Source organism: Galleria mellonella, unplaced genomic scaffold (assembly GCF_026898425.1).
Source record: "Galleria mellonella isolate WM207_F2 unplaced genomic scaffold, CSIRO_AGI_GalMel_v1 utg54, whole genome shotgun sequence".
Lineage (NCBI taxonomy): Eukaryota > Metazoa > Arthropoda > Insecta > Lepidoptera > Pyralidae > Galleria > Galleria mellonella.
In genome coordinates, this window is record NW_026442114.1 from 4,318,129 (window position 1) to 4,345,587 (window position 27,459).

At 38.2% G+C, this 27,459-nt stretch overlaps 1 protein-coding gene across 1 annotated transcript; it reads left to right on the forward strand.

Annotated features, from left to right (window-relative positions):
* On the forward strand, nt 1–26,893 carry LOC113509826 (uncharacterized). Its single transcript, XM_052898824.1, has 6 exons — nt 1–338; nt 21,808–22,023; nt 22,683–22,886; nt 23,840–23,911; nt 24,442–24,672; nt 25,087–26,893. Exons 1-5 carry the CDS (start codon nt 273–275, stop codon nt 24,667–24,669), a joined length of 786 nt encoding a protein of 261 aa, XP_052754784.1. The 5' UTR covers nt 1–272; the 3' UTR covers nt 24,670–24,672; nt 25,087–26,893.
* Nucleotides 26,894–27,459: the final 566 nt, after the last annotated feature.

The following is a 27,459-nucleotide window of genomic DNA, read 5'->3' on the forward strand; positions in this document are numbered from 1 at the left end:
AATGTCGGGCCGCGACCGCCGCGGCCGCCGCGGCCGCCGCGGGCGGGCGACGGAGCCCGAGCCGAGCCAGTCAGTGCCTTACCAGCCGTTTCGAGTGCTTGACGTCCGTTACGGCTCGCGGCGCGCTCCGTGATGACTGCCGCGCGCCTGTAAGCTCGATACACGCTCGCGACGGGACGCGTGTGGGACCACTGGCTCAGTCCATGTGACAGCGCGGACACCTCGACCACAGCACGCGGGTGACTGGAGCGGCCGCCGCGCCACCAGCCGACATGGGGTGTGCCAGGGGTGTTTGCACCTCCGAGAAGATATTCATCTTTATCAACATCGCCTTCGCGGTTAGTTTATGTTTACATCGGAAACTTTGCTTACTAACTTTAATGGTGTGAGTTGCCGCAGGCGTTGAATTTTATCTTGTGCCTATTATTTATTTAATCCTATTGTTATAATGAAACTTGTAACAGGTATACCTATTTTATTTAAATACGTTCGTTTAACTACTGTTATTTCGGGGTAAACGTCTGCTATCAAAATAGATATTATTAACACAGCTGCGATGTTTATTAAATTAAAACATTACAATTTTTAAATAGGTAGGTATTTAATAAATAAATAAATTTAAAGTCATCTTGTGCTATCAATTGCAATAATAATTATCGACTTACTACGTACTTTTATGTAGGTACTTTACTTGCATTTTATTCATAAACATCTTTTGATAAATTATAGAAGGGTGCGTACAGTTCAAGTTGGACTTTTAAAATTCATACGTGTCTACTTACGTCGATATGTATTTATGCGTTTTGTATTTATTAAAATAACATTTTTTATAAATTTATTACATACATTATCTTTTTAATTAAATAAAATTGTAACTGAGTGATGTCTGTACAGGGGAGGTATTTTAGAAAAAATAATATGAGGGGGGGGGGGTCTTATTAAGATTCATAGAAGCCAAAACAATAATTATTAGAAATTTTGTATGTTTATTCCAGCATCACGCAAAACCTACTGCACCGAACAGAATGGGGTTCACAGTCATGTTTCTGAAGGGCTAATTTAAAATCTGATATATGTTTTAGTTTGATATCCCTACTAGAAGCGGTCTAATTCATTCGCTTTCCTACTTCGGAAATACTCGCGTACGATGTAGTACATATTTAATAAATTTAGATAAAATATTATTTTAATTGTACAAGTCGGTACTTTAGGTGTGTACTTTTATTAGTTTTACCCGCAACTTCGTTCGCGTGAGCGGGTATTATTGTATTAAGCCATTGCATGATTGGTGGAGTCGTTAAAGCTCCAAGCGACAACAGCTAAACTTATTGTATAAATATGAAAGCGACTTTGTTCTAAGGATAGTTTATATTTTAACGTCATAATCCACATTTATAAGTGACATTATTCAAAATGACTTCTGATAAATAATTCGGTTGTTTTACGACAAATAAGTATCTACACATGCGGAACTCTCGAGTTAAGTCTTCGACAAACTATTTGATACAAAAAATAAGAGGAAAGCGTAGCGTGCGAGGGGCGGATCGAGTCGCTAAGGGTTTGTCTACCTGGTACCCGGTATTTATTGGCTCGTCGGCTGCACTGCTCTCAGTAATGTACTCGTTTTCATTCCAAATTTGTTGGTCGTTGTGTTTATTATCTGTCTGTGTTGTGTTGGGTCTTTAAACTGGCTGAGATTAGTTAAAGGATGACAGGCAGGATGGTTTACTCCGCTTAGGTATATGAAGAAGTTATATAACTACATAATTCACGAATTATGTACATCATTACAAAAAAAAACATAAATTTGAATTTCTCTATTAGGTCGTTGTAAATAAGTCTTATAAAATATTAGAAATCAGCGACCCGTGCGTCCCAGCATCGTACGGGTGCCATATTTGTTTGTGTAACTTTTGAACTATTCACCACATTTTAGTAAGGCTGGTATTTTGACGTGTGCGAAAGTACTGCACTAATATTCTCTAAGGTTTGAAAATGAACGGCTTGTAAATTTTATTTTACTTTTAACGTAAAAGCCGTCTTTTTGGATGAGACATGAATCTTAGATATATGGATTAAATTATATGTTGCGGAATTTTTTAAAGATAAAAGTAATAAAATATATTTGCTATACATTTTATTCGTTTATTTCAAACTGTTCAGGCAACGCACATCATTTTTTTTTTTGCCGATTTCGATGTGTATTTTGTGATTAATTATTGTAAACATATATATTTACCAAACTAAAAAGTACTCTATAGCACTCAGGGATAATATACCTTTCTAACAGAGAAAGAATTTTTTAAATCGGATCATTAGTACCGTAAATTACCCCGAATATCCAAACGCACAAACTTTACCTCTTGATAGTATTAGTATAGAATATTTATTTGTTGTTTATAAAAAGTATAAAGTCGGCACCGTAAGGTGTATACGTAACGTACATGTAGCCGAAAAATCACGGGCACTGTTCAAAGATAAAATACGTACACACTAGATAACTAGTGGTTACAGACGTAAAGGTATGACACGTTTGATATTACAACTTCTTCCCTTACTTTCTTAATACATATTTCCATATTTTTCTTTTAATACGCCATTTTTTCGGTACGTTTCCATTTTGTCGATCTCCATTATAGATTCCTTTACATACTCTGGCTATTACTCACCCTCTTGACGTGACGAGGCATCGCTGGGCGCAACATACTTATCTTTATAACGTCGTCTTCCATGGCATACTTTGTTTTTTGCTCGAACCACTCTTCTATTACTACGAAAAGAAAGTAGGGACTTTCTAGAACCTGAGATAATTTGTAGATGTCAAGAAGTTTACTCTTAAAAATAATAAGAGAGGATTACCTTAAAAATATATATAATTATAAGCTTCTTATTTAATCAGCTACAAATATGAATATTACGAGATGAACTGGACAAATAAGCAGTTTATATTATAATAATAATAATTATATTCCTGCTATTGCTGTACTGTACTGCTAGTACTGCTCATGTCTATAGGCGACGGTTACCACTTTCTATCAGGTGGGCCGTCAGCTTGTTTGCCATACTTAGTTGTATAAAAAAAATATTTAAGATTCACGTTCTTTACACATTAAAACAATCAACACTTTTGACTTTTGACCGACTCGTGAACCATGTCGTTGACGTGACGTGTCTTGCTACGTTCCAGTTAAGGAACGCTTCCTATATAGCCTTTGTTTTAATGTGATACTGTTCTGCACAGAGTATTCACGCATGACTTACTATAAGTTTTTAAATCATTCGGATTATATAAGGTTACAGCAAGCTTCGAATTCTCAGCTGCACTTAGATTTGCAAAATATCTAGATTACGTCACCGAAGTAAGTTGACGCTTCGTAGTGACTGAGGAGAGACTAGCGGTACTGTAATATAATGTTTGCAGTTTTATAGCTTTTTGTTATTATTTGCCTCTTCCTTCGAATTTTGCAATCAGCTTTCGAGATGCAAGCGATCAATTACATAACTTACATCATGTCTGATATTAAGTCCACAGTAACGTCCTTTCATATACTGTCCGTAGTTCTGTACTCATGTTATACGTAATAGTTATCAAGAACATGGCCAGAATGTGGTTGATACGTGATTATTTATATTTTTTTTTTTATTCAAATAAACTTAATTATAAGCATTTTTGAAAAGTCTTTTTTACGAAACTATCGCCCAGTTCGGAATGCAATTTCAGTTGAGAAGGACAGCAAGAAAGCTGTCTCTTTTTTCAAATAAAAATTGAGATTACTACAAAAAATATGTGAATGGATAAAAAGACTATCATAAACTTCATATTGAAAAAAAAAGCAAAGAAAAAGACTACAATCAATTATAATACATAGTATTAGAGGTAATTGATATTTTTCCTATTATACATTATCATCACCATTTCAAACGTTAATTGTCCACTGTTGAACATGGTCTTCTCTCATAGACTACGTTTGCCTGTACGAGGTCACCATTTGAGAGTCTGTTAGTATTATATATAGAAATTAATTTATAATTATTGAAATATTTATGGTCGTATCATGTAAAAACAGTAAAAATGACCGAATTGAGCATATACTACGCGCTTTGTGTTAACATTAGTAATAAAAAATTAATAACAATCTATAAAAGCATCTATTAATAACACATATTCAATTAAATTATTGACGCGTAACACGTAATAGACGAAAACGAATGCTGCTCATGGAGAATGAACTCGGAATGCTTGAAATTCATCGGCCTTCGTCGATGTTTGTTTGGTCAATTGCTTCGCGTACAAGGCCGGCCGCGTGCCGCCGCCGAGATTAGTTCCGCCCTCTCTGCTTTCCATATTTATTGGGAGATTAGCCTTTAGCCATGATACATCAATTTTGTCTAACATAACCATAAGGCTCCTGACATTGACAACCATTTTCTAATTCGCGCATATTTTCTAGTTTATATTTATTACGTCTAGATTTAGAGAGCCTAGATCTAAGCCTGTCTATTCTTATATCAGGTTCTTTCCGTTTAGATTTAGATCCAATTGAGTAATTTATATATGCGTCTATATATCTATGTTGATACCTCAACGTCCGAATACTTCGACTCGATCCAAGCGTGTTTCCAGTTACACCATAATTATAATGAAGGGCTTTAAAAATGTTTGCAAATAGCTCTTTCAAGTTATATATTTAGTATTAGCTGTCAATTTGTATATAATTGTAATGAACTAGTAGCTAGTAGTAAATTAATTTATCGCCCTACTGCGAGGTCGCTAACAGACTCTTGTTTATCTCGGTATTTTTATTTTTTATTATTATTCTTCTAATCAATATAAATAATTACATTTGCGTTTGTTGAAATATAATAACATTTATCGCTATTAAATTTTAACAGTGCATAAGTCAAAATTTGACACTTGTAAAGTGTCTCCTGTAACGAGAGGTACATTTTAATCACCTCTTTGAGAAGGTAAACAATGAATCTAAAATATAAGTTGTTGCAAAACAGTCTTCATAATTCAAGTAGATCGAACGTAATAATGTCAGTTGTAAATTGCTCGAATTCCATCTGCCTCTCTCAGCCTCTGTTGAGAATGCATCAATGCTGTGACTGTGTAATGCGTTGTTTGTGTAATTGAAATTATGTCTAATCGTAACAAAAAACCAGCGTAATGGGACGTGACTAAGGAAATAGAATGGTCATCAAAAGCCACGTCCGACTTCGAGGATGGAAATTAGTGGACTCTGATTAGTCAATAAAGAATGTTTTTTAACCGCGAGGCCAATAGTTTATATTTGAGGATATCTAACCACGGAAACTTTATACAACAAACAAATTACTAATGTAGTACTTACGCGATATCTTACACTAGTTGTGTATGAGTGTGCGTTGTGTATTGTAATCTTATCTGTATATAAATGATATTTAGAATATTATGCATTTTGTTTAGTTGCTTTTTTGTATTCACTGTGTCTCACTTGCGCCATCTACCTTTCTCTCTGTACTTATCTACTATTTATGCCAGGTTGTCTGTAAGAGATCGCTTCTAGCGATAAGGCCGCCTTTTGTATATGCACATTTTGTATAAATACTCCTTGTATTGTATATGGTACATCTCTATTGTGCGCAATAGTTTATTATTGTTATGAATAACAACAAACTTACGTGTGTATTACAGATCTACGCTGTAGGTAATTACTAGTAAAATGTAATTACTACTTACATAGTATATATAAAGCAGTGTGTGCTATGTGCACGTAGTGGCTGCCTGCGTAAATCTATTTCTTGAAATACGAGTAGTCATGGAGAACATTGTCGTCAGATTTACAAGAAATGAACTGCAGCTGGAAACAGATTTATATCATAACAATACTTTGTGGTTTTTCCGCTGTGCTAAACCGTGTAGGATGGCTTGATATAACTGCTAATAGTAACTATTTAAAATATAACATAAAGCTACATTGTCAGCGCGTGTCATGGGCTGTATTTTATCTAATTTAACTTGCTACCGTTCGAAGCCGGATTTCTTAAGATTAAGATATTTTTTGTCACGATCATGTAGTACCTTAGCCGTGTGGTCCCGGCATAGAATAGGCCACCGCTTCCTTTGCCGTGCGTGTCGTAAGAGGTGACTAAGGGAGGGCGTGGGATGGGTAGCACCGTCCCTCTTAAAACATCTCTAAAGCTTAGCTGCTGTTGCCAATGCGCCTGCCAAGCGTGGCAACTATTGGCAAAACCTCCAAAGAGGGAGGCATATGTTCAGCAGCGAATAGTAAACGGCTAACAATAAAAATTAAATTTAAAAGACGCACAAAAAAAATATTACGAACTTTCTGCTCTTTAAAAGCAGTTAAAAAATTAAATCACACGCTTAACACCGCAAGAAAAACAAGCATTGAGATGGAGACGGGTGCACTAGTGATAATATTATATTGTTTTTTATTTACATATTTAAATACATCTTAGTGAAAAAAGCGAGGACGAGTCGAGACAAAAGACAAAAGTCCGGGAACAATCCGGACGAATGGTCACCCTGTTTGATACTTCTATAGACCTTTGTATGATTGTGAGGAAGTTTTCGGTCAATTTAATTGATTTACTTTTATTTACGTAATATATTATCATGTTTACATATTACGATAAATATTTAGATTATTGCACGCTTTGTATACGATTTGTATCGATTGCTTGGGTACCTCTGTCCCATTCGTGTTTCAACCGTGAAGCAGTTGTGTTTGCATGGCTGTGTTTCGGTTTGAAGGGTGGCATATGGCGTGAATTTACTGAGTACAGAGGAGTAACACCTAAGTTGTATAAAAAAAAAGTAAAAATCAAAATATTTCTATATTTTTCATCCGTTACTATAGATAGGTTTTTACGAATTTTTACTAATATTATAAATATGAAAATGAGTTTGTTTGTTTGTTGCCCTTTGGCGCCCTAACGTCGTAACCAATCACTATGAAATTTAGTATACAGGCACTACATGGCATGGAGAAGAATATAGACTAGTTTTTATCTCGCTCAGTGAATATATTCCGGTCAAGCGGACGAAGTTTTTTTTTTATGCAACTTAGAATGGCAAACAAGCTGACGGCCCACCTGATGAAAAGTGGTAATTGTCGCCTATAGACATGAGCAGTACCATAGACATAACAGAGTACTCGTATACTGTTTCGCCCACGATACCTCTCATGCGTTGCCATTCCTGAGGTCTCAGGTGTTATTCCTCTGTACCCAGTAAATTCACTGCCAGATTCAGATCTCACCCTTCAAACCGAAACACAGCTATGCAAACACAACTGCTTCATGATAGAAACACGAATGGAACAGAAGTTGCGGGTAAAAGCTAGTAATAACTATTTATATGATTCATTATAAGTATATTGAGAATTTTTATCATATTATGTTATAAGGAACAGAGTAAAAAATATAAAAGGAACAATATTGAGAACCGTACCCTGGAATCGATAGAACCCAAGCGAAACAGAATGGTGTGTTATCACCGCTCTGGTCAAACAGGTCCGGGGTCGCTCTGATAACTTATGAAGAGATCTGCGTGTCGCGCCAATGTGTTGGTGTCTAGTACAACGTACATATTGTTTCAACTATAAATGGATAATCTCCAATATAATGTACTAGCTTTTAACTGCGACTTCGTTCGGTTGATCGGGATATAAATAAGTCTATAACATTCTTCTTCCCATATAGTACGTGTATATCAAATTCCATAGTGATCGGTTAAGTTATTAAGGCGCTATATAGTAATAAACAAACAAACACATTTATAATATTATCTAGAAAAGATCACGCGTTACGAAGCATCTATCTATAGTGGACTCATCAACATCATTGGCTTGTTTTTTCCCATTTATTTGAGGTCGGCGCAATATGTCTACTTCCACAAATCTCTGTCAGCTGTCTATCTATCTCTCTACGAGTATATTGGACTATCAAAACATTAACTTTTACGTATAAGTTCATGTTTTAATACTAATAGTCCGGTTCCCCCTGGAAACCATCGTGAACAATTCTTGTTGAATTCGTCACGATGGGCTAACTGACCTACTTCATCCTCACCTATCATTCTTCACTGGTGCCCCGCCGGTGTATACCCGCGCGCGGGTGGGGTTACCATTCCATTATCATCCATTAAAAAAAAATACTGATAGTCCACTATGGCCACCAGGGAGCTTTGTGTAAATATTTTTTTTTTCAAAGGAAACTCAAGTGCCCTTAAAGTTGGACATTAAAAAATACATCGCACATTGGTGGATATTTAATTGTGCCAATTGTTATGTAGTGGTAATAGATTGAGTTTATTTTGCAGGTTTTATTAATTTTTGTATAAACATTAGGTAACAATAGTCATTGTTAGGTTTTCAACTATTTGCGCCAATTTTTTAAATGAAAATAGGTATAGCGATGTCTTATGAATGAGAATCAAGAATTAGGAATAAGAAGACTCCAAATGCCTACTGTTTATTTTTATGACAATATTTTTATCTGCTTTTCGTCCTTGTCCGTTACTTTTTATTCGGTATTCAAACCCTCGGTATACTATCCCTTACGTGAAATGATACAATTAAATCTATTTACACAGGATATCGTCGATGACGATGCTGATACTGAATTAAATTAGTATTTTACGGAATATACTCTTTATTTCACTTGTAAATTACATATAGGTATATACATTTATAAATGTTGTGAGCAAGGGTGGACTTATCTCTTGCAGAGATCTCTTCCAGTCAACCCGATACAGTTGGAGAGTATGTCGGTAGCGGGCAGATAAAGTGTACGAACAACATCAATACTAATCAATGTATAAGCTACAAATAAACAGCTAAATGAAATATTAACATGTAATATTACATAAATATAGTACCTACCTACTTATATAATAAATGTAAAAAATTTAGTTTTATGATTTTAAGATGTATCAGTTAAATTTGAAATATGAAAAATAAAAATTACGAATCAAGGAAAAACAGTGTATAATGTGAAACAAACAATCGAACAATGTAATGAATGTACTTCATCAATACAAAGAAGCGTGTCGATAGCGGGCCTGAAGTAGTAATTACTCATTACATTGTCACGACGCCGCGACGCCGAGCGAGCCCACTGTCGATCATGCACCTGTTTCATAGTATTATCTGTGCATTACTGCAATGCCATATCAAGAAAATTATGTTGCTTATAGAAGTATACAATATTCTATTGTGTTGAAGGTCATTCAAATAAGTTTATAGATAATTACAAAAACATTGGCTGTGACGTCAATACTATAAATGAAATGAAATGAAATGAAATGAAATGAAATGAAATGAAATGAAATGAAATGAAATGAAATTTATTGCGATGAATGTGGTAAGTTTAGATAACATTATACATTATAAAAAACCTTTAGTAAAATAATAAAGTTCTTATAAGTCCACCCGCAACGATATCTGCGTGGGGAATTTTTATACTTATTTTCTAATTGGAATGAATTATTTTGCAGTAGTAAAATATAATAAATTGTAATTGTTTGACAGCGTGTCCCAAGGAGCATAATCAAAATCTGAAACTTGTTTTAGATTAACTTACTTGAAACCTACAGACGTGCGGCGTATTGAATATGTATCGGTCTTTGACCGTTGACCTGTTATGTAAAACATCGCAACACAGGCCACGAGCGAAGCGCTTCCGAAAAAATGCACAGACAAAAGAATCAAGGTCATTTCAGCGCAACTCTAATGAATTCCTTCGGTCGTCGTATAAATTGGATACATCGGAATAATAATATGTTCTCCATATTACATATTATATATGTAATGTTACCTGCGTTACGCTCACCCTACCTCAATTGATTTGCGGCCACCTACTTAATCTATACTGACGTAAACAACAAACATGAACTAAATGCCTAATATTTTATACATTTCAGCGAGCATTCTACCTGTCTAATGTGTTTACTGTACTGTCTATGTTATGTGGTCTTTGTGTTAAAGTGTGAAGACGGTAGCATCGTGTTTGTACCAAGCCAATACCTAGTGATCATTGTTCATGAAACGGAACAAACTTCTCAACAAATATCGCTTAAATACGTATGAAAATAGTTTTCATAATTTTTCGTTTATAGGTTACAAACGTTATTCGATTTTAAAATGATTCAATTATGTTTTTTGGAAAAATGACTCATTTCCTTAAATACTTTCAGATGGATTCAATATGCTAGGTTGGAGGGAAAGGGATTGTTAGCAATGGAGTTTGACCCATTTGACCCAGCCCCATTGCTAGCAATATGCCTTATTAGGTCGACTTCCACGTGGTTCCCCCTGGAAACCATCGTGAACAATTCTTGTTGAATTCGTCACGATGGGCTAACAAACCTGTTTCATCCTCACCTATCATCCTTCACTGGTGGCCCGCCGGTGTATACCGATAGCGCGGGTGGGGTTACCATTCCATTATCTTCTATTAAAAAAATATATGCTAGGTATACCAATACCATTAAAGGTTAATCTTGAAAGTACGTAATATTTTTTTATATTATGTATATTTAGTAAATAAATCTTAGTACCTAAGTCTTTTTATGGAATAAAGAGGCTTTGGTGTTAAATTGATTATTGCGTAATGTTATTACTTGGTGAGCTGTAATACAGGTATTCTTATACTTATCTCAGGCACCAGTCTCTTACGATTATATTTATAATTTGATTAATATAATAATATAAAAAAAAGCATGTCTCATTGTATTTCACTGTAATGAATTGTGAAGAGAAAATAAATCTATTTATTATTATTATTATACTTTGGATCTGTCTTATTTTTAAATGCTAGACCAAATTAGAAAAAAAGATATACTAGTAGCAAATATAAAAATACAGATTAGTTATACCTAACTGGCCATGTATTGTATTCAATTTTTCCTCAGTGGCATCCGATCATTACTTTTACACCATTAATGTCAATACATGCGTATTGACGTCATTGTTTCCGTACAATGTAGTCGGACGGACGGAGTGACTAAATATTTTCAATGGTGACTAAGTACAATTACACGGCTACAGTTATCAAGTAACGCGAAATTATTAAATTATTTAGTTTGTTTTGTACAGCCGCCGTTTGATTTTACAAGGAGGTGCAAAGGTCTGTGTACTTGCGTACGTGCGTGCGTAATACCCGCGATACTACCGAACAGGTATTCTATGGCGATACTCTCCTACCTACCTAGTACCTACTGGCTCATCATACATATGTACTAGTGGTGTTTAAAGATGAACATAGAATAGTAACAGCCTTAGCGTTATTTTTTTCTGATGGATGAAAATGGTATGGTAATACCGCCTGCGGTGACGGGATACGCTGGCGGAGCACCAGTGAAGGGTGATAGATGAGAATGAAAACAGGCCAGTTAGCCCATCATGATGAGTCATCAGGAATTAACCATGATAGTTTCCAGGGGAACCGCGAGGAGGTCGACCTGGTTGGGTATATTGCTAGCAATGGGATTCTCAGTCTCCATTACTAATAATTTCTTTCCCCCCAGCCTTAGCGTTATTAGAAATCACTGATGGCATATCTATGAAGTATGATACATGAGAATGAAGTTACGGAACGTAAGGAATTCACCACGAGATAACCACAGTGGTTTCGAAGAGGATTGTATGGAGGTCTACCTGACAGAGTATATTGCTATCTATGGGCCTAGGACTTCTATTATGAATAATTTTCATCCATCTATTGGTATAAGTTTTTTATGGGACGAAAAAGAAATGGTAGCCTCGCCTGCGCTTTTAGTGTTTAGTGTACGGGTTCCATTGAGTGACGATAATAACTAGTCGGTTGATTACAATAATATTGTTTAATTCCGCTACCATTAGTATTCGTGCGACTGCCGACACTCGGAGATTGACTCCTATTATTATTACCAGAAGTTCTATAACCTATTAGCCATCAATCTCCGACCGTTCTTCATTCCCCGTGTTTCGCCTCTAAACGAGGCATCTTTATGCAAATTAATGGATCGCTGTTCGGATCTTCTGATGCCCAAACTGCAATCGCAGCTAATTAACTAACTAGTTAAATATATGGTCTTCAGCAAAATATCACCTAGTTCAGTAGAATATTAATGATAATAGCGTCATGTCAATATGTCAATTGGTCCAACGCGACGAAAGTACCAGGAATTAAGCAAGACCAAGAAGGGCCACGTGGATGTCGACCTGACGCAGTATATAGCTAGAAATGGATCGTCTAGACAACCATTATTAACAATCCTCTCCTCCTCTTCTGGTATAGGTAATCTAGCATGCGGCGAGCTCACAATCTACATAGTTAGCTCCTAAATCAGTAAGTGGTACTCGTAAGTGAAATTTGGAGGCTGCCAGCGTCTATTATTCGAACGCTATTATACGATAAAGATATTATTTTATGATGACACCTGTAGCGGACTATCGACAAGCGGGAAATGTGATAAATTGCTACGGACACGGATCCAACGGTACAGCCACAGACTATAATACAGCGAACTGCGGTAAGCCAGTCCAACGGCCGTCCCGACTGTGGTCGTGTCGCGCGCGCGTATCCAATAAACTCCAATCAAATGCCATATACAGCATCGGCGAACAATTGCAGTAATTGTAGACGTTATAGGTAGCTCCTCTCTCGTCTTAAATTCTTTTATAGCCTCATAAGATCGGCTATTGTTATTCCTATCGCAATAATAAGCTTCTCTTCATTTTTCCCCTGAATGTTTTATTTAATTAGCATTAGCTTCATTTAAGTTCATTTTATGGATAATTGGATCTTAAAAGTTAGTAACACTAATGAAGTCCCTATTGCCTATTCTTACGTCTTCATATTCTTAGTCACTCCACTTAATTACTAATATAAATTATGAGTCGTGGTGTATTCATCACTTCGTAATGGTATGAGGCTGCCGTATTGGTAGCCTCTCTAAATGAGCCTGTTTTATTAGCCAAAAGCTAACGGGAAAATAATACGTGTACAACATGATCACATCATCCTTGCACTATGAAGTTGAGGCAATTTTTAATCATATGAGCAATCACCGAATTACGGTATCGACCGTAGCTGTAATCAATACTATTTTTTTATGTAAATTAGTTGGGTTATTTACAGCAAGTGCCCTGTCCTATTTCGGTGGATTTTACAACTGTATTTTCAAGTCCCCAGAAAAGCCGATGCTCCCAAAATATAGAATAAATCTTTTACAAAACAAAGTTTCTGGAGACATCGACTATTTTGAACACTCGAAGCCAAAAAAGGTACATCGAAATTAGACAGAAATTTGACTCGCTAAAAATAAGTGTGTATGACCAAATGAAACGTGCGATCAACAGATCAACTGGATCTATTTGCATTCTCTCCTGAGAATGTAAATCGATCCAAATATGATATCACTATATCATTTTAATAGAAACTGAAACATTATACAAACTCAAAATGGATGGACATAGCAACCTAGAAGGGCATGGAAATATAATACTGTAGATCTTTGATCTTCGGTTGTCTTTGATTATTCCATACCGCCTGCTATCAGTAGTCGCTACTTATAAAACACCTCAATCAAAATTAATGTTTGTGGAAAAAATTCGAGAGCTTTTCCTACTCAATATGTAAATGATTACACAAATCGACCCAGAAAGCTCAGAGAAATCGGCACATACATATGTACATAAATGACTTTCCATGGGAAACCCATGATTATCACGTTAGATTGCGCTCAGTGGCATGCTTCAGGAGAGGCCTATATTCAGCTGTGGACTGCAGTAGGATGATTTGTGATGGCATACATAAAAGTATTATGTGCAGAAAATACAATCTCCTTGAAGTCGCTTGAATAGGACTTCGTGTAAATATACACAACAGACTAATAAGAAACGAATTAAACTTCTAATTAATTGACAGCAATGTAAAGCATTATACCTCGAGCTAGAAGTTTTTCGATATGACAATATGTCTTCAATAAGAAAGAGTTTCAGAGTACGTGGTCTATACAAAGCCGTCGGAAACAGCTAGTCTTATTGGATTAACAGTTAACAAAGATGGTAACCGTGCCTGTAGATTGAATAATTCCGAAATAAAAAAATAAACGAGTCGTGTTAATAACATTAGTTGAGGCCTATCGAACCATCCTAATTTTTTGTCTGTTTATTTCTCAGTTTGCGCGTGTACACGTCAAACAAGTCTTACATAACGGACTTGAGCGAGATTGTTATTGGTTACTGAGGTTGAGATATTGAATTATAATTACATGCAATTTTGTCATAGGTGTCTTGATATTACTGATTTTATTTTGTAATTCCATTATACTATAAGAACTTCTCCTCATAAGAGAATATTAGTACACCATTAGCAGTATCGCCATGTAAGCTTCGCACTAGTTTATTCTGCTTTGTGTCCTGGAGATGAAAAGGAAGAAATATAGTAGACAACTTTACCGTTTTGAAAAAGTGTAATATATGCTTGTGCTTTCTTTACAAAGGTTTCTATGATTCGATTCACAAATGACATTCTAATCACTGAGCGACGAGCACAAACCGAATCCATGGTCGTATTTAAATTTTATTCACGTGTCATGTTACCGCTACCTTTTGACCTACCTAATGTGAATGGGATTTCAAAGAAAGGCAAATAATAATTATGCACATATTGTACACGTTTACTTCAATGTTAGCTGCAACTAATGGGCAAAAGTGCATAACATAGATGCAGCCACACTATACAAGTTATGTAAAACAGTATCAAATTAGCATTCAAAAACCTCAATGTATAGTAAGGTAAGCCAGTATTTTTGAAGACTTACTTATTTGTAGTTAGCTGTACTGTATACAATATGAAGAATATATGTATATGTACTTAGATGAACTGTGTACAATAAACCGAGTCCTACTTTTCAAGGTAGGGTCTGTCCTCCACGACGACGCCGGCCGGAGGGTAGGGCCGGAGCACCCACGACTACATGTTAATATTGTCTGATCTTTTGACTCGTGTTATGTTTGTTGAGGTTTATTAACTAACTTAAATTCAGAAGCGGAATTACGTTTATATGTTTCAGAAAATAGTAATCTGCCTCTCCGTGTTTTATTCTACCTCGTTGTTTGCTAATTGACAATTGTTAGATGGGATATAATATTATGGGATACTAATTTAGGCTCAACATAAACTTCTCCCTTGGGAGGGATTGTTAATAATACGGATTACCAGTTCCATTGCTAGCAATGTACCTTGTTTGGTCGACGTGGTGCCCCCTAGAAATTATCGTGTCGAATTCCATTACTATTTTATTATCATCCACTCTGGGGGGTTGTGCTTTGTTGATGTTTTAAGAGGGACGCTGCTATGCATCTCTCGACCATAAGTTGTATTAGTCGTTTTTTACGACACCCACGAGATAGAAAGGGGTGGCCTATTTTATGCTGGGACCAGGCGGCCTTCTGACATTGTATATATTGAGTAAAATTATAGACGTCTGTTAGACATAAAAATATGGCTCGACGTACTTGGGAAGGAACGGGGGCCGTAAGAATAAGGACTCCTACAGATTATTAATTTTTACATTTGGGTTCATAGGAAATCGCAGTATGGTACGTATGTGCGACGGGACTGAGTAAAAAATACAAAGAAACAATTGTTTAACAGGCGTATTGTAATGACTTAAGTGAGTTAACATGCGCTGACGAGGTCTCGAACACCCAGTTCTAGTACTTAGATCATTGTTCTGTTGGGCAGCTTCAGTGTGCGTGGCCAAGATTGTTAGGTTTGTTCGCATTATCCTTGACCTTGGGATACATTATGTACACTACATTACGCAATAGACCTCAAAGTAGGCTAAGTTACAATTTGACAGATTCAGGTTAGATTCTTGTGAGCAAATCGACGGTTAACCAATAACTAGTAATATTTCCTAACTCATATATACAAAATTTTTTCCTACTTATCTCTTTTTTTTATATTACATGGATAAATATTTTTACAACTAAATAATTTGCTTTTTGATTTCATCGTATTTAAGATACTTTTAAAATTTGTATTTTGCTTCGACACCTGTCCATGTTAGGGTTATTAACTATTATGTGGTTATTTCACAAGGAATTTTTTTATCCTTGTGGTCTTGTACAGTGCGATATCCATTCAGTATACCTATTATGGTGAATTTAATTACCATAACATAACGAACACAAAATATAAATAAAATTGTATTTTATAACAAGCTTTCATTTTATACATTAAGCGATAAGTCCGCCTCGTGGCGACTTTCCAGCAAGCATCATACATTCGTGAGAGCTAATGAAACATCAGTTAGGAGTTGCACGCTCACGCCACCACGCGGACTACTCACGGGGTTTCGGAAACCTAATAATTTAATTTATCAAACTTAATAAATGACTAAGAAATTAATAAACAAGATACATTGTTAATCTCACTAGCTATTAGTCAATTGTGCAAAAAGTGAGCAATTTTTAACTATGAGTAAAGGCATGTCTCAGAGTACTACATGAGCCTTTTTAAGAGGTCACACTCCATCTCCCCCCCCCCCCCCCCAACCCAACGCCCCTCTCTGTGGTAAATGGAGGTGGACTCTCGACATACAGAAGAGCTTTTATATTATATGAGTAAAGTAATTGAACTGAGGATCCAGGCGAGCTGCAGGATAAGTAGGATGTGTGTGTGACATAATTGAAGATGAATGATCGAGGTTTGCGTTGCGTCATGCCCTTGAAGCTGTCACAAGGAGGCGGCTGGCTGGGGTTAACGGCCTCTCGAGACGAGCGCGGTGCAGCGGCCGCACCCAGCCTGCCAGATATGGTTTTTTATTTCTCCCCAAAATTTTACTGTTGTCTTAACTTTTACGTTTTAACAAGTAACAGTAGGAGCGAACAAAACTCGCTCCTTTCTCTACGCTGTTCTTTTAACGTTATTTTTAAGCTTTTAAAGGTATACTTATATAATTATATATAGTTTACAAATGCCAAAATTCTCAAATACCCAAGAATTCTCTCCAGGCGACTTAATTTTTGCCGAAAATATATTTCATTTCTTCAAGGGAACAATTTTTACCCAAAATTATGAGATAAATACCAAATCAGGCAACGCTGACCACACCGCACCCATCCGCTGATGTGCCAATGACACAATCTTTTGGGATTTTGCTTTATAAAAAGCAAACTTCGGTTGTGAAACAAAATTAGTATGAAAATAAGACGGGAGTAAACTCTATCCATTGTTAAAATAATCGTCAAAATCTGCTAAAAACTTTGATGTGTTAAACACAAAAAATATATTGAATATTCGTACTTTTTTGAGCCAAAAACATAAATGTTTCAGGTGGCATTGCCCGTCTAAATTAACATATTTGTATATCTGTGTAGGTATCCTCTCGAGTCGTCTGTTGAGTAACAAACTGTATTTTTGTTTAAATAATTTGCATTAAAATTAAATGTTTTAGTCATTTCCATTTTAGAATTTAGAATTCACACGACTTTAATACTAAACATCAATGTAAAAGGACGACGTAATATGTAGTAAAGGAAACCTACAGAACATCAGTTACAATGTACCTGTGTAGTATACATTGGTCAAACGCTGGTGTCCTACTACTCTACACTACCATAAGGCCTGGATTTTGAACTGGATGCTCCTGACGGCGCGCGGCGGGCCGGTTTCACCTCTATATTGATATTTCTTTTATTTTAAGAAACCGTCAATTTTCATTTGGTTATGACTAAGATTTGAGTCTTAAGTCCAGAATGGGTGTGGTTGGCGTTGCTTATCAAAGCACCCGGTGTTGGATGGGGACTTGTCAATTCGCTAGCTGGTATACAGGGTCATATCTACCAGTGTATCGCTGTCGCAACCACGTACCTATGTCGCGTTCTTTTCTAATTCGTTACAGAGCGCTCATTCATTGGTGGTCGTGTTTGAGTTTGACCTATTTCTTCTGGACAATAAATTGATATGATCGATATTCCAAGTAATGTTCGTCAATTGAATACAATTGTTAACTACCCACACAAGGGTAATGTTACTCGTTTTCTTGTAAGTCAATAAACTGGATAATATTAATTTATTGTAACTCCAATGAAAAATGTAAAAATGTTATCTTTCAATTTTCAGTTTGTCATAGCATATGGTGGACATACCATCGAATGTTTGGTGCTGGCTAGGCTCGTTCTTACAAGGACGAGATTACTTATGTCGTGAAATGGGTTGGAGAAGTAAGTTTTTTTTTAACGAGTGATAATAAAATGGTAACCCCGCCTGCGATAAAAGTATACATTGGCCGGGCTTCAGTGAGGTATGATAGGTGACAATGAAAACAGGTCAGTTAGCCCATCGCGACAAAATCCACTAGATTTAAATACAATGGTTTCCAGGGAGAACCACGTAGTCGACCTAATATGGTGTATTGCTAGCAATGGGATAGTTAGACCCCATTACAAACAATCCTTTTCCGCCGCAAACACTAAGTTACGAGGCTGCCTTTGTCGTACAATTTGCACAAGTAATGCGTTTATTAATATTGGTATGTTACTACTAGTATATTCTGCCATATTAGTTGAGTACTAAGTATTTATTATCTACGAGTATAATGCGGCGAGTGTGCTGCGCTTTGCTCCGATTGCCCCGTCGTTAGCATGCTGACCCCTGACCTAGGACATCGTGACCGTTGGTCCGAGTCAATATCTGCCTATTGATAAACAGTTTGAATCATCCTTTGATCTGGTGTTCCAGTTATTATACGGCTCTGACTGTGCGCCTGTGACACCGTTTGTACACAATTCACAATTTGTTCAGTACTCTTATCTCTGCCTTTGGAATGCTTTTGTGTGATCAAGGGTCTCTTCTTGGAAATATTTTTTATAGTCCGCGTGTAAGATTACATTCCCGCTTATCTAATTTATTAAGGTTATATCTCCAAATGACGTAGTGTGACGAACATTGAAGTCTTATGAACATGATACCTACCTCAATGGTATCGAACGTCTTCTTTCTTATTAGGTATATCTATACGTACCTAATAGGTATTATTATAATTTTAATAAGTTTTCGTTGTAAGATTCAGAGAAGTTATTTTTAATCAGCAAATATTTAAACGACTAATATAATTAATTAAATGTAGACGATAATTATCAATTCTTTATTTGCATACATTGTATATTCGTTTATAATAATTTAATTATAATTATGTATATACTGTCTTTCGGTTTGAAGGGTGGGATATGGCGTGAATTTACTGGGTACAGAGGAATAACACCTGAGTCCTCAGGAATGCCAACGCATGGAGGGTATCATGGGCGAAACAGTATACTCTGTTATGTCCATGGTACTGCTCATGTCTATAGGCGACCGTTATCACTTTCCATCAGGTGGGCCGTCAGCTTGTTTGCCATTCTAAGTTGTATAAAAAAAATATAATAACCATTTACTTGTAATCTCCTGTCACACACACAAAATTTTACAGAGAAAAACAAAGAAATCATAGTTTTCTCAACAATACGAGTATTATGGAAACAATTATACACGTGAGCCGCAGAAACACAACAAGGGAAATTTATTAAAAATTTAAAATAACGCTCAACACAAAAAAGGAAACAAAAAAGTAAAAACTTGGATTAGTAAGTCTAATATATGCATTAAACGACGTGTGGTCTTAGCTTGGAATGGGTCACGCCCATAGGTGTCGTAAGAGGCGACTAAGGAAATTTAATGATCGAGGGATAGGTAGCAGTGCACCCCCCTCCCCCCGGCATGTATGTTCAGCACAGGACAATAAACGGCTGATATGATGATATAAGTTCAAAATTATGTGCCTGTAACGATGATTTATCTATCTATCGAATACGGTACTCAGTGAGACAATTCCAATAAGTCGAAACACGCTATATGTGCTGTAAGTTACGGAGGAGTTGGCTATCTTGCAGATTATTTGAAGCTGCTTCATCAAGTAAAAGTTACCATGTCATTGAAATACCATTGAAGTAACGGAACACCCATTTTCAATTGAATCGGACATATGGAAGTTGGTGTCATCTCTGCATCAAGTAGAAAATGAGTTGATAGTCTTCAAACACCTGAACATATCTTCATAAATTATAGCTAAGAATTATCTTGAGCACATTAGCTTTCAAACCAAAACTGAAACAAAATCTATAATGCCATAGACAGATACATAGACACAAATAGACACGTTAAATTTATAACATCTCTTTTTGCGTCGCAGGCTAAAACAACTCAACTTTGCTCTGCAGGATAGAACAATGGTTTTCTACTATGGCCTGTAGTCAGTTGCGGCTGCATTTGTTCTAGCAATTCATTTACATGAACACTCAATGCAGTCCCCCGCTACACTTATTAACTGTACTTAGTAGCTAATTAAATCCACTTCTGTTAATAGTATAAAACAAACACTCTTCCTGGCATCTGTACTCTTATATCTTTTAAACTACGCAACGGATTTTGATGCGGTTATCATCAATAGATAGAGTGACATCTGAATCACTTCCTCTTGAGGTTAATACGTACAGTTTAACATTATCTTGTATTAAATTGTTGAACGATTGATGAACGATAATTGTTTAAGATATCGAAAGAAATCGAAAGCCAAGAGCTTTCATCGAATGGTCCTTCGGTGACAAAACGTAGGGAACAGAATGATTTGTACCTAACTAGTATATTGTATATAGGAGGTAACATACAATTAGTAGCTACAATTTTAAAATTGCGCAGTCAGCTTGACCGTGCGGTGGAAGTATGGCACGTACCAACCTAACAATGTAAATTAAGTCTCAACGAAAAGGCAGGCACATGAGTTCGCTCACGAAAACTCGTGTTAGTTGTACATTAGTTACTTCCATTACGTTGGAATGAAATTAATTCATAATTATTTAATAAAATTACTGCGGATTTTGGTAGGTAATGGTAGATACTTAATATAGAATTAAGCTAACGGTGCCAAAATTAAAAAAGGGATGTCTTGGGAATAGTTCGTTCCCTGTTTATTAAAGCCAATAGTAAATCCATGTTTAAAAAAATTCGGTAGAGTCATCTATGTAATCAGAAGATAAAAATAGAAGCGAGCCGTCCGAATTTGCCAGCCTTTTGTTACGTTAGCGGGCGTCGTGTTCGTGAAGTGAACAGGTGGACCGGCCTATGGATTACAAATATTGATTTTATTATATTATTTTTGTTAGTCGATAAAGGAAAGGGTGGAATTAAATGATTTTGAATTGCTCGCTGCAACAAGTACATTTTGCTCTGTACAAGAAGCAGCAAATTCACTAGTAATATAATTAACATGACACCAACACGAGAGTTCACCTTATCTATTGCAAATTAATCTTCAAAACAGGTTCAGAATCGTCAAGGTAATCACGTAACAGGACAAAATACTAATGTAGAACCGCCCTTCTTTTAGAAATTTGCGTTTATGAAGTACTTCGTCATTGTCTGTTTGTGTATTCACAGTTGAAGTTTTTTTGGGAGCATAATGTACTTGACACCTGTTGAAATAGCTATTTGCTTTTGTCCATTATTTGTGCACGGCCTGCCTGTTCCGATCAGTCGGCACAATGTGTTTTTCTTTTCCATTTCCACTGATTTCCTTTTAGTAGTCCCTTCCTATTTATGTTTATTTACCTACTTATTTAACATTGGGTTTTATTGCTTTACAATTCCCCTATTTTTACCCGACTATGTCAAAGCCTTAAGAAGTTGTTTTTAGCGGTCGACTCGTATCTATTTGTATTATAGCTGCCCTGCTTTGTGTTGACGTGCGTTACCGTTGCGTTGTAGATGTACAGCGGCGCGTTGCTGGCGACGGCGGCGCGGCTGGCCTGGGACCCCAGCACTTACACGTGGTTCCGGTTCCTGTGCGCGGCGCAGTACCGCGCCTCGGCCGCTTACGTGCTCGCCGCCGGGCTCTGGCTCGCCGCGCTCGTATACCTGGCCGCCGCCACCGCCGCCACCGCCGCGCACCGCTCGCGCCGCGTCGCCCCCGCGTTGCATCTCGTCAGTACCTGCATTCTATATCTCCGATAAAGAAAAATAACGTAATTATTGACGAATGTTACGATAGATACTATATCGGCCTCCGTGCCACAGGAAAAGGCACATTGCTTAATGGCACTAATAAACGGAAACAAACACTTCTAAATTAACTTTGGTTTGGATGTTAAATGTAAACTTAACTGTCTATCTCGACCCACTGAAACTGCGTAAAGATGATGCATCTCTGTGCATATTTCACCGAATTTATCATGGGGAGTGCTCTAAGAAATTGTTTGGATAGATACTTGCTGCTGATTTTCCCCTACCATAAACTAAAGTTTCATCCCAACCATCTGGACGAGTGGCCGTCTTCCAACGTGCGTTTTTCAAGGCATTTTCTTCCTCGCACAACCACTCTTTGGAATCAACTTCCAGCAGCAGTATTTCCGAACCGATACGACATCATAACCTTCAAGAAAAGAGCAATTTCGTTTTTAAAATGGCGGCAGTACAATTGCAATGCCGTTGGTGTCGTGAGTGATCATGGACGGCGGTAGTCACTTACGATCAGATGAGTCGCGTGCTCGTTTGCTCTCCTGTGTTGTAAAAAAAACTTGAAAATCAAGCAATTGATGTGATGATTTATGTCGATATTGCTGTAATTGGTCGGTGGCTTGCAGTACGCGTGCGGCGTGGTGTGCCTGGCGCTGAGCGAGGTGGGGTACGGCGCGTGGATGGCGGTGTCGCTGGCGGCGTGGTGGCGGACGGCGCCGCAGGCCGAGCTGGCCCGCCGCGGCATCGACCTGCTGCACGACATCAAGCCCGCGCTGCTCGCCGTCGAGCGGTACCGCGACGTCGCCAGGCCCGTCTACGATATGATAGAGGTGAGCTGCACTATTCCCTCACTACATACGAGTATGAATTAACACAGCCCACCTAGTGCCGCAAAACAATGTAGAAATATAAAACACGATAAATAAATGGGGATCGAATTTTTCCATGATCAATCCAAAACTTTCGATTGGGCCGACGCCATAACGTATTTCTTAAAAGATCGCGTTTTGAGAGTAAAAATATTTAAATCTTAGTAGTCACATGAATTTTCAAATTGAAGCTAAACGGATTTGTATTTAAGAGATTTTTAACAGAATGAGTGTACCTCAAGGATTTAGTTTATACTATCTGTATTCCGCGGTTTTGTTCCCGTAATCTTTATATAAATCTATGTTTTAAGTTAGAATATAATCTACCTGTATACCGAATTTCATCCAAATCCGTTTAATAATTTTTACGTGTAAGAGTAATGTAAAGTCATATCTATGTTAGTGCGTGCAGTGCAGAATGAAAATATTTTGTTTATTAAGAGGTTTAACAATTGCCAATTTAGCACTGCACGCACCGGGTTAATGTGCCGCCCCATCTTTTGTATCTTAATCGCCTTTGTTTGTATATAAATTAACATTTGTCTCGTATTAACTGTCAGTTGTCAGTTAATGAAATATACGATTAAACCAACCCAGTCGTATAAATCCATCCTGCAGCAGTGCAGCGGTGGCTCCGACGGCATGCGGGATGGATTGATACGATGAGATGGCTGGTGACATATATTTCAATTGACTTACAACTGATTGGCAATTGACTAAGTAACAAACATCCATATATCCTCCCAAACTTTCATATTTACAATGGCAGTAAGATTTGCATTTGTTAATATAATAGTTTGCCATAAACGAGTACCTTACATATTTATGACAAAAACCACTTTAGACCTTACTGTCTCTTACCTATTATTTATTACTTATAAAGATGATATATCCATCTGATGTGTTATTTTCAGGAGGTGGAGCGAGAGGCACCCAACAATGTGTTCGTAATCATTGTGTTCGGTGTTCTCGGCATGATACTTCAGGTGAGTTTCGTTCAGGTTTACGAGCGGTCTTCCTTCGTATGGTCGCAAATAATATGCACTGATAACTAAGTTAAAGGATGCCTTGAATAATCAAGTCGATGATAAACTGATAAATATTTATCTATTGAGGAGGCATCGTTTAACTAGGTTTAGAAATCAGTTCAGGGTACAGTAGGACTGATATATCTGAAGACGGTAAAAGCCCTTAAAATACTAAAAAAAAAAAACTATGTTTTTTTTTATATATAATTTAGAATGGCAAACAAGCTGACGGCCCACCTGATGGAAAGTGGTAACCGTCGCCTATAGACATGACATGCAAACAACTGCTTCACGGTAGAAACATGAATGGGTCGGAGGTGTCCAAGCAAGCGACTTTTGTACAAAGTTTCCCTCTGGTATGGTAATCCTCTCTCTGGTCTGTGCTTTACGAGTCCGCATTTGGAAAGATAACGTGTATTGTCATTGTTTTATCATAAATAAATGACGCGTAGTTACTTATTTAATAATTATATGGTGTGCGTGGACAGGTAGCGGCAGTGGTGATGGCATGTCGGCTGGCGCGGCGCGCGCAGCAGCCGGAGCGCAGCCCGCTGGCGGCCGAGGCCAAGCTCGGCGCGTCCGGCGCCGCCGCCGCCGCCGCCGCCGCCGCCGCCGACGACGACAGCGACAGCGCCGACTCGGCGCGCGACCCGCCGCCCGGCTGGCGCAAGAAGGCTAACCTGCGGATGTACACCATACTCGACAAGATTTTCTAGCAGGTGAGCTCGGCAACGGGAACGGCTTAGTTCACATCGTCGAAACACTCGCTTTGTGCCTTCGAAATAAAGATCGAAGTGAAGTGTCAGTGATCGATAACACATCGTGGTTGCTTTGGTTTTTTAATCGATGACAGTGGAATAGGAATTCCGCCTGCGCTGTCGGAATACGCTGGCGGGGCACCAGTGATGATAGGTGAGGATGAAAAGCCAGGTTAGCCCATTGTGATGAATATACCTAGAATTCAGCGCGATGGTTTCCAAGGGGGACCGTGGGTAGGTCGACCTGATAGGGTCTATTGCTAACAATGGGGTTGGTAGTGTTCATTATCAACATCTCCCCCGGTTGCTTCAGTTATGACCAGCTCCTAGGGTAGAGAGGCTCGTGTAGTTAAACCAGGCGCTGTGTGTCGACAGGACGAACGAGCCGTGGCGGAGCTCCAGTCGCCTCGGAGCCGCGCCGGCGGCGGGGCGCCGAGGACGCGGGCGGCGCGGCGCCGCGGGCGAGGCGCGCCGGCGCGGCGGCGGCCGTCGCGGCCCGCGTGCAGGGACGGCCGGGACGGCCGGGACGCGCGGGACGTGCACTGGGACGCGGTGCAGGCGCAGTTCCGCGCCACGCGCGGGCTGCGGCCGCCGCCGCCGACCGCGCCCGCCGCCGCGCTGCTCATCCTGCACACCGACCTCTAGCACCGGCGTCTATCCTCCGTGCGATTCCTATTTTATGACATAGATTTGAAAACTTGTCGATCGGGTCGCTTCGAAAGCGATGTGCCTGGACCCTGCCGAGAAATCATATCGCCGAGTGAAAACTGGGCGAGTTCGCACCATGCTCGACACGACCGAGACAAATATTTTTTCTGAGCGACGAGTGACCGATATTGGCCGGCGACGACGGACGTTTTGTTATTTAGATAACCATTTTCATTGTTGTGTCGTCGTCCGGGCTCCGCGTCCGACACACCGTTTGACACTGCCAATCGATCATAACTAATACAATTGACCTATATGTCTATATTTACTAGTTTTAAGTTAGAATATATATAAAACTATATCTATGAATTGTTAGGTGCGTAACGTAACGATAATTAAATATTGGGTTATGTTGGTGGAATGAGACGCCACACGCTAACCCAGGAGACTCTTCTCGATGTACCTCGGTAGGTGCATTTATATTATATATTTAGATATTATAATGTAACAGACTGCCATGTTGTTTATAGTTGACACGAATGACGTAGGCACTGCGTCGCCTGCTAGGCGCCCGTGTCGTCATATCACCAGTGTTACGGAGCTGTAATCGTTTGCGTAGTGTTCATAGACTACCTTACAGTATATAATATTTGTGATAGGGTATGTTTAACTATACGTGCGTCGCCGCCCGCCGCCGGCCGCCGGCCGCCGGCCGCACGAGCCGACGCCGGGCGGGGACCTAACGTTCCTAGAGCCTCGCCTTCTAGCGTAGTAAGTAAACTTTGTTGTGACTTCGTACCGAGAGACGTGTGGTGCTATCCGATGTTCCCTCGCTGCTCGTTCGTTGCCGTGACTAGTGAACGTTGCTCGCGTCGTACGTAGGTCATGGGTACATGCGATGCGACGCGATGCCATTCCATTTTGCTGTGATTTGTTTTTATGTCATTTTCAAATGTAACTCAAACGAACGAGAAGTCGTGAAGCGGGCTCGACTAGTAGCCACGCCGGCCACCAGCTCGAGCCGCGCCTTACGTTCGTCTGCCATATTTGTATGTAAGAATATCGTTGACTTCCAGCAATGGTTGTTTTGTACTTGGTGCCAAATAGTTAAGTTTGTTAAGGGTAGGGCTCACCTCGAATAATATTATTTGGTGGACATGTGGACCCACTAGACTAGAGATGTGAATTAAATTGAAAATTATATAATTTGTACAAAAATTTGATTATCATAAGTAGCTTTTACGTTGACCACAATAAACAGTTAACCTATTTTGTAATTGCGAATAAAAGTGTAATATTTTTTTTTTGTCGGTTTCCATCTCTAATAGTCGGTGCATAAACGCGTTAGAAACATTGACAATATACGTACGAAACGAATCAGAGGGGAGCTGCCTGTTCAGTCCGCCAGTAGACAATAAGTCCGCGGGGCGCTGCGCCCGCGCCGCCCGCATTCCATGTTATTATACCACTACGATACATTTTATTTGTAGCCAATAAGATTATTAAAGCAATAAAGTGATATTTTTGTATGAAACATATTTGTTTTATTGTTTTATTCACGGCAGGCAGTTAATTAGTAGGGACAAGTTTTCTTTCCTCTACAGAGATATTCGTTCTGTTCTTATTATTAGAACAGAATAGAATTTTATCGCTAACTGTGTACATACATATGGTAGTAAACATTGCTTTTGATTTGACACCAGTATCAACAGTTATACCCTGCCGGGCGTGCAACAATTTGAGAACAGGTAATTAGCTAGCAATGACATCGACGTCGAAACATTCAAATACTATTACCATTACTTGATTGCAAATAGATATGAAATATTATACAATACAACTAATAAAATAAAGAATAATCAAAACCAAATTAAAATAAATAGACATACTTTCGCTTACATATCAATAGAAATATAGATACTACTCATAGTGTCAGTAGATAAACGTTTCCAAACTACAACAAGAGAAGACTTAATCTGTACTAATATACAAAGCGGAAGAGTTCGTTTGTTTGAACGAACTAGTTTCTGTAATACCTATCGGATTTAAAAGAAATGCGTTTGATAGCATATTTCTCGAGGAAGGCTTAGCCTATAGGCT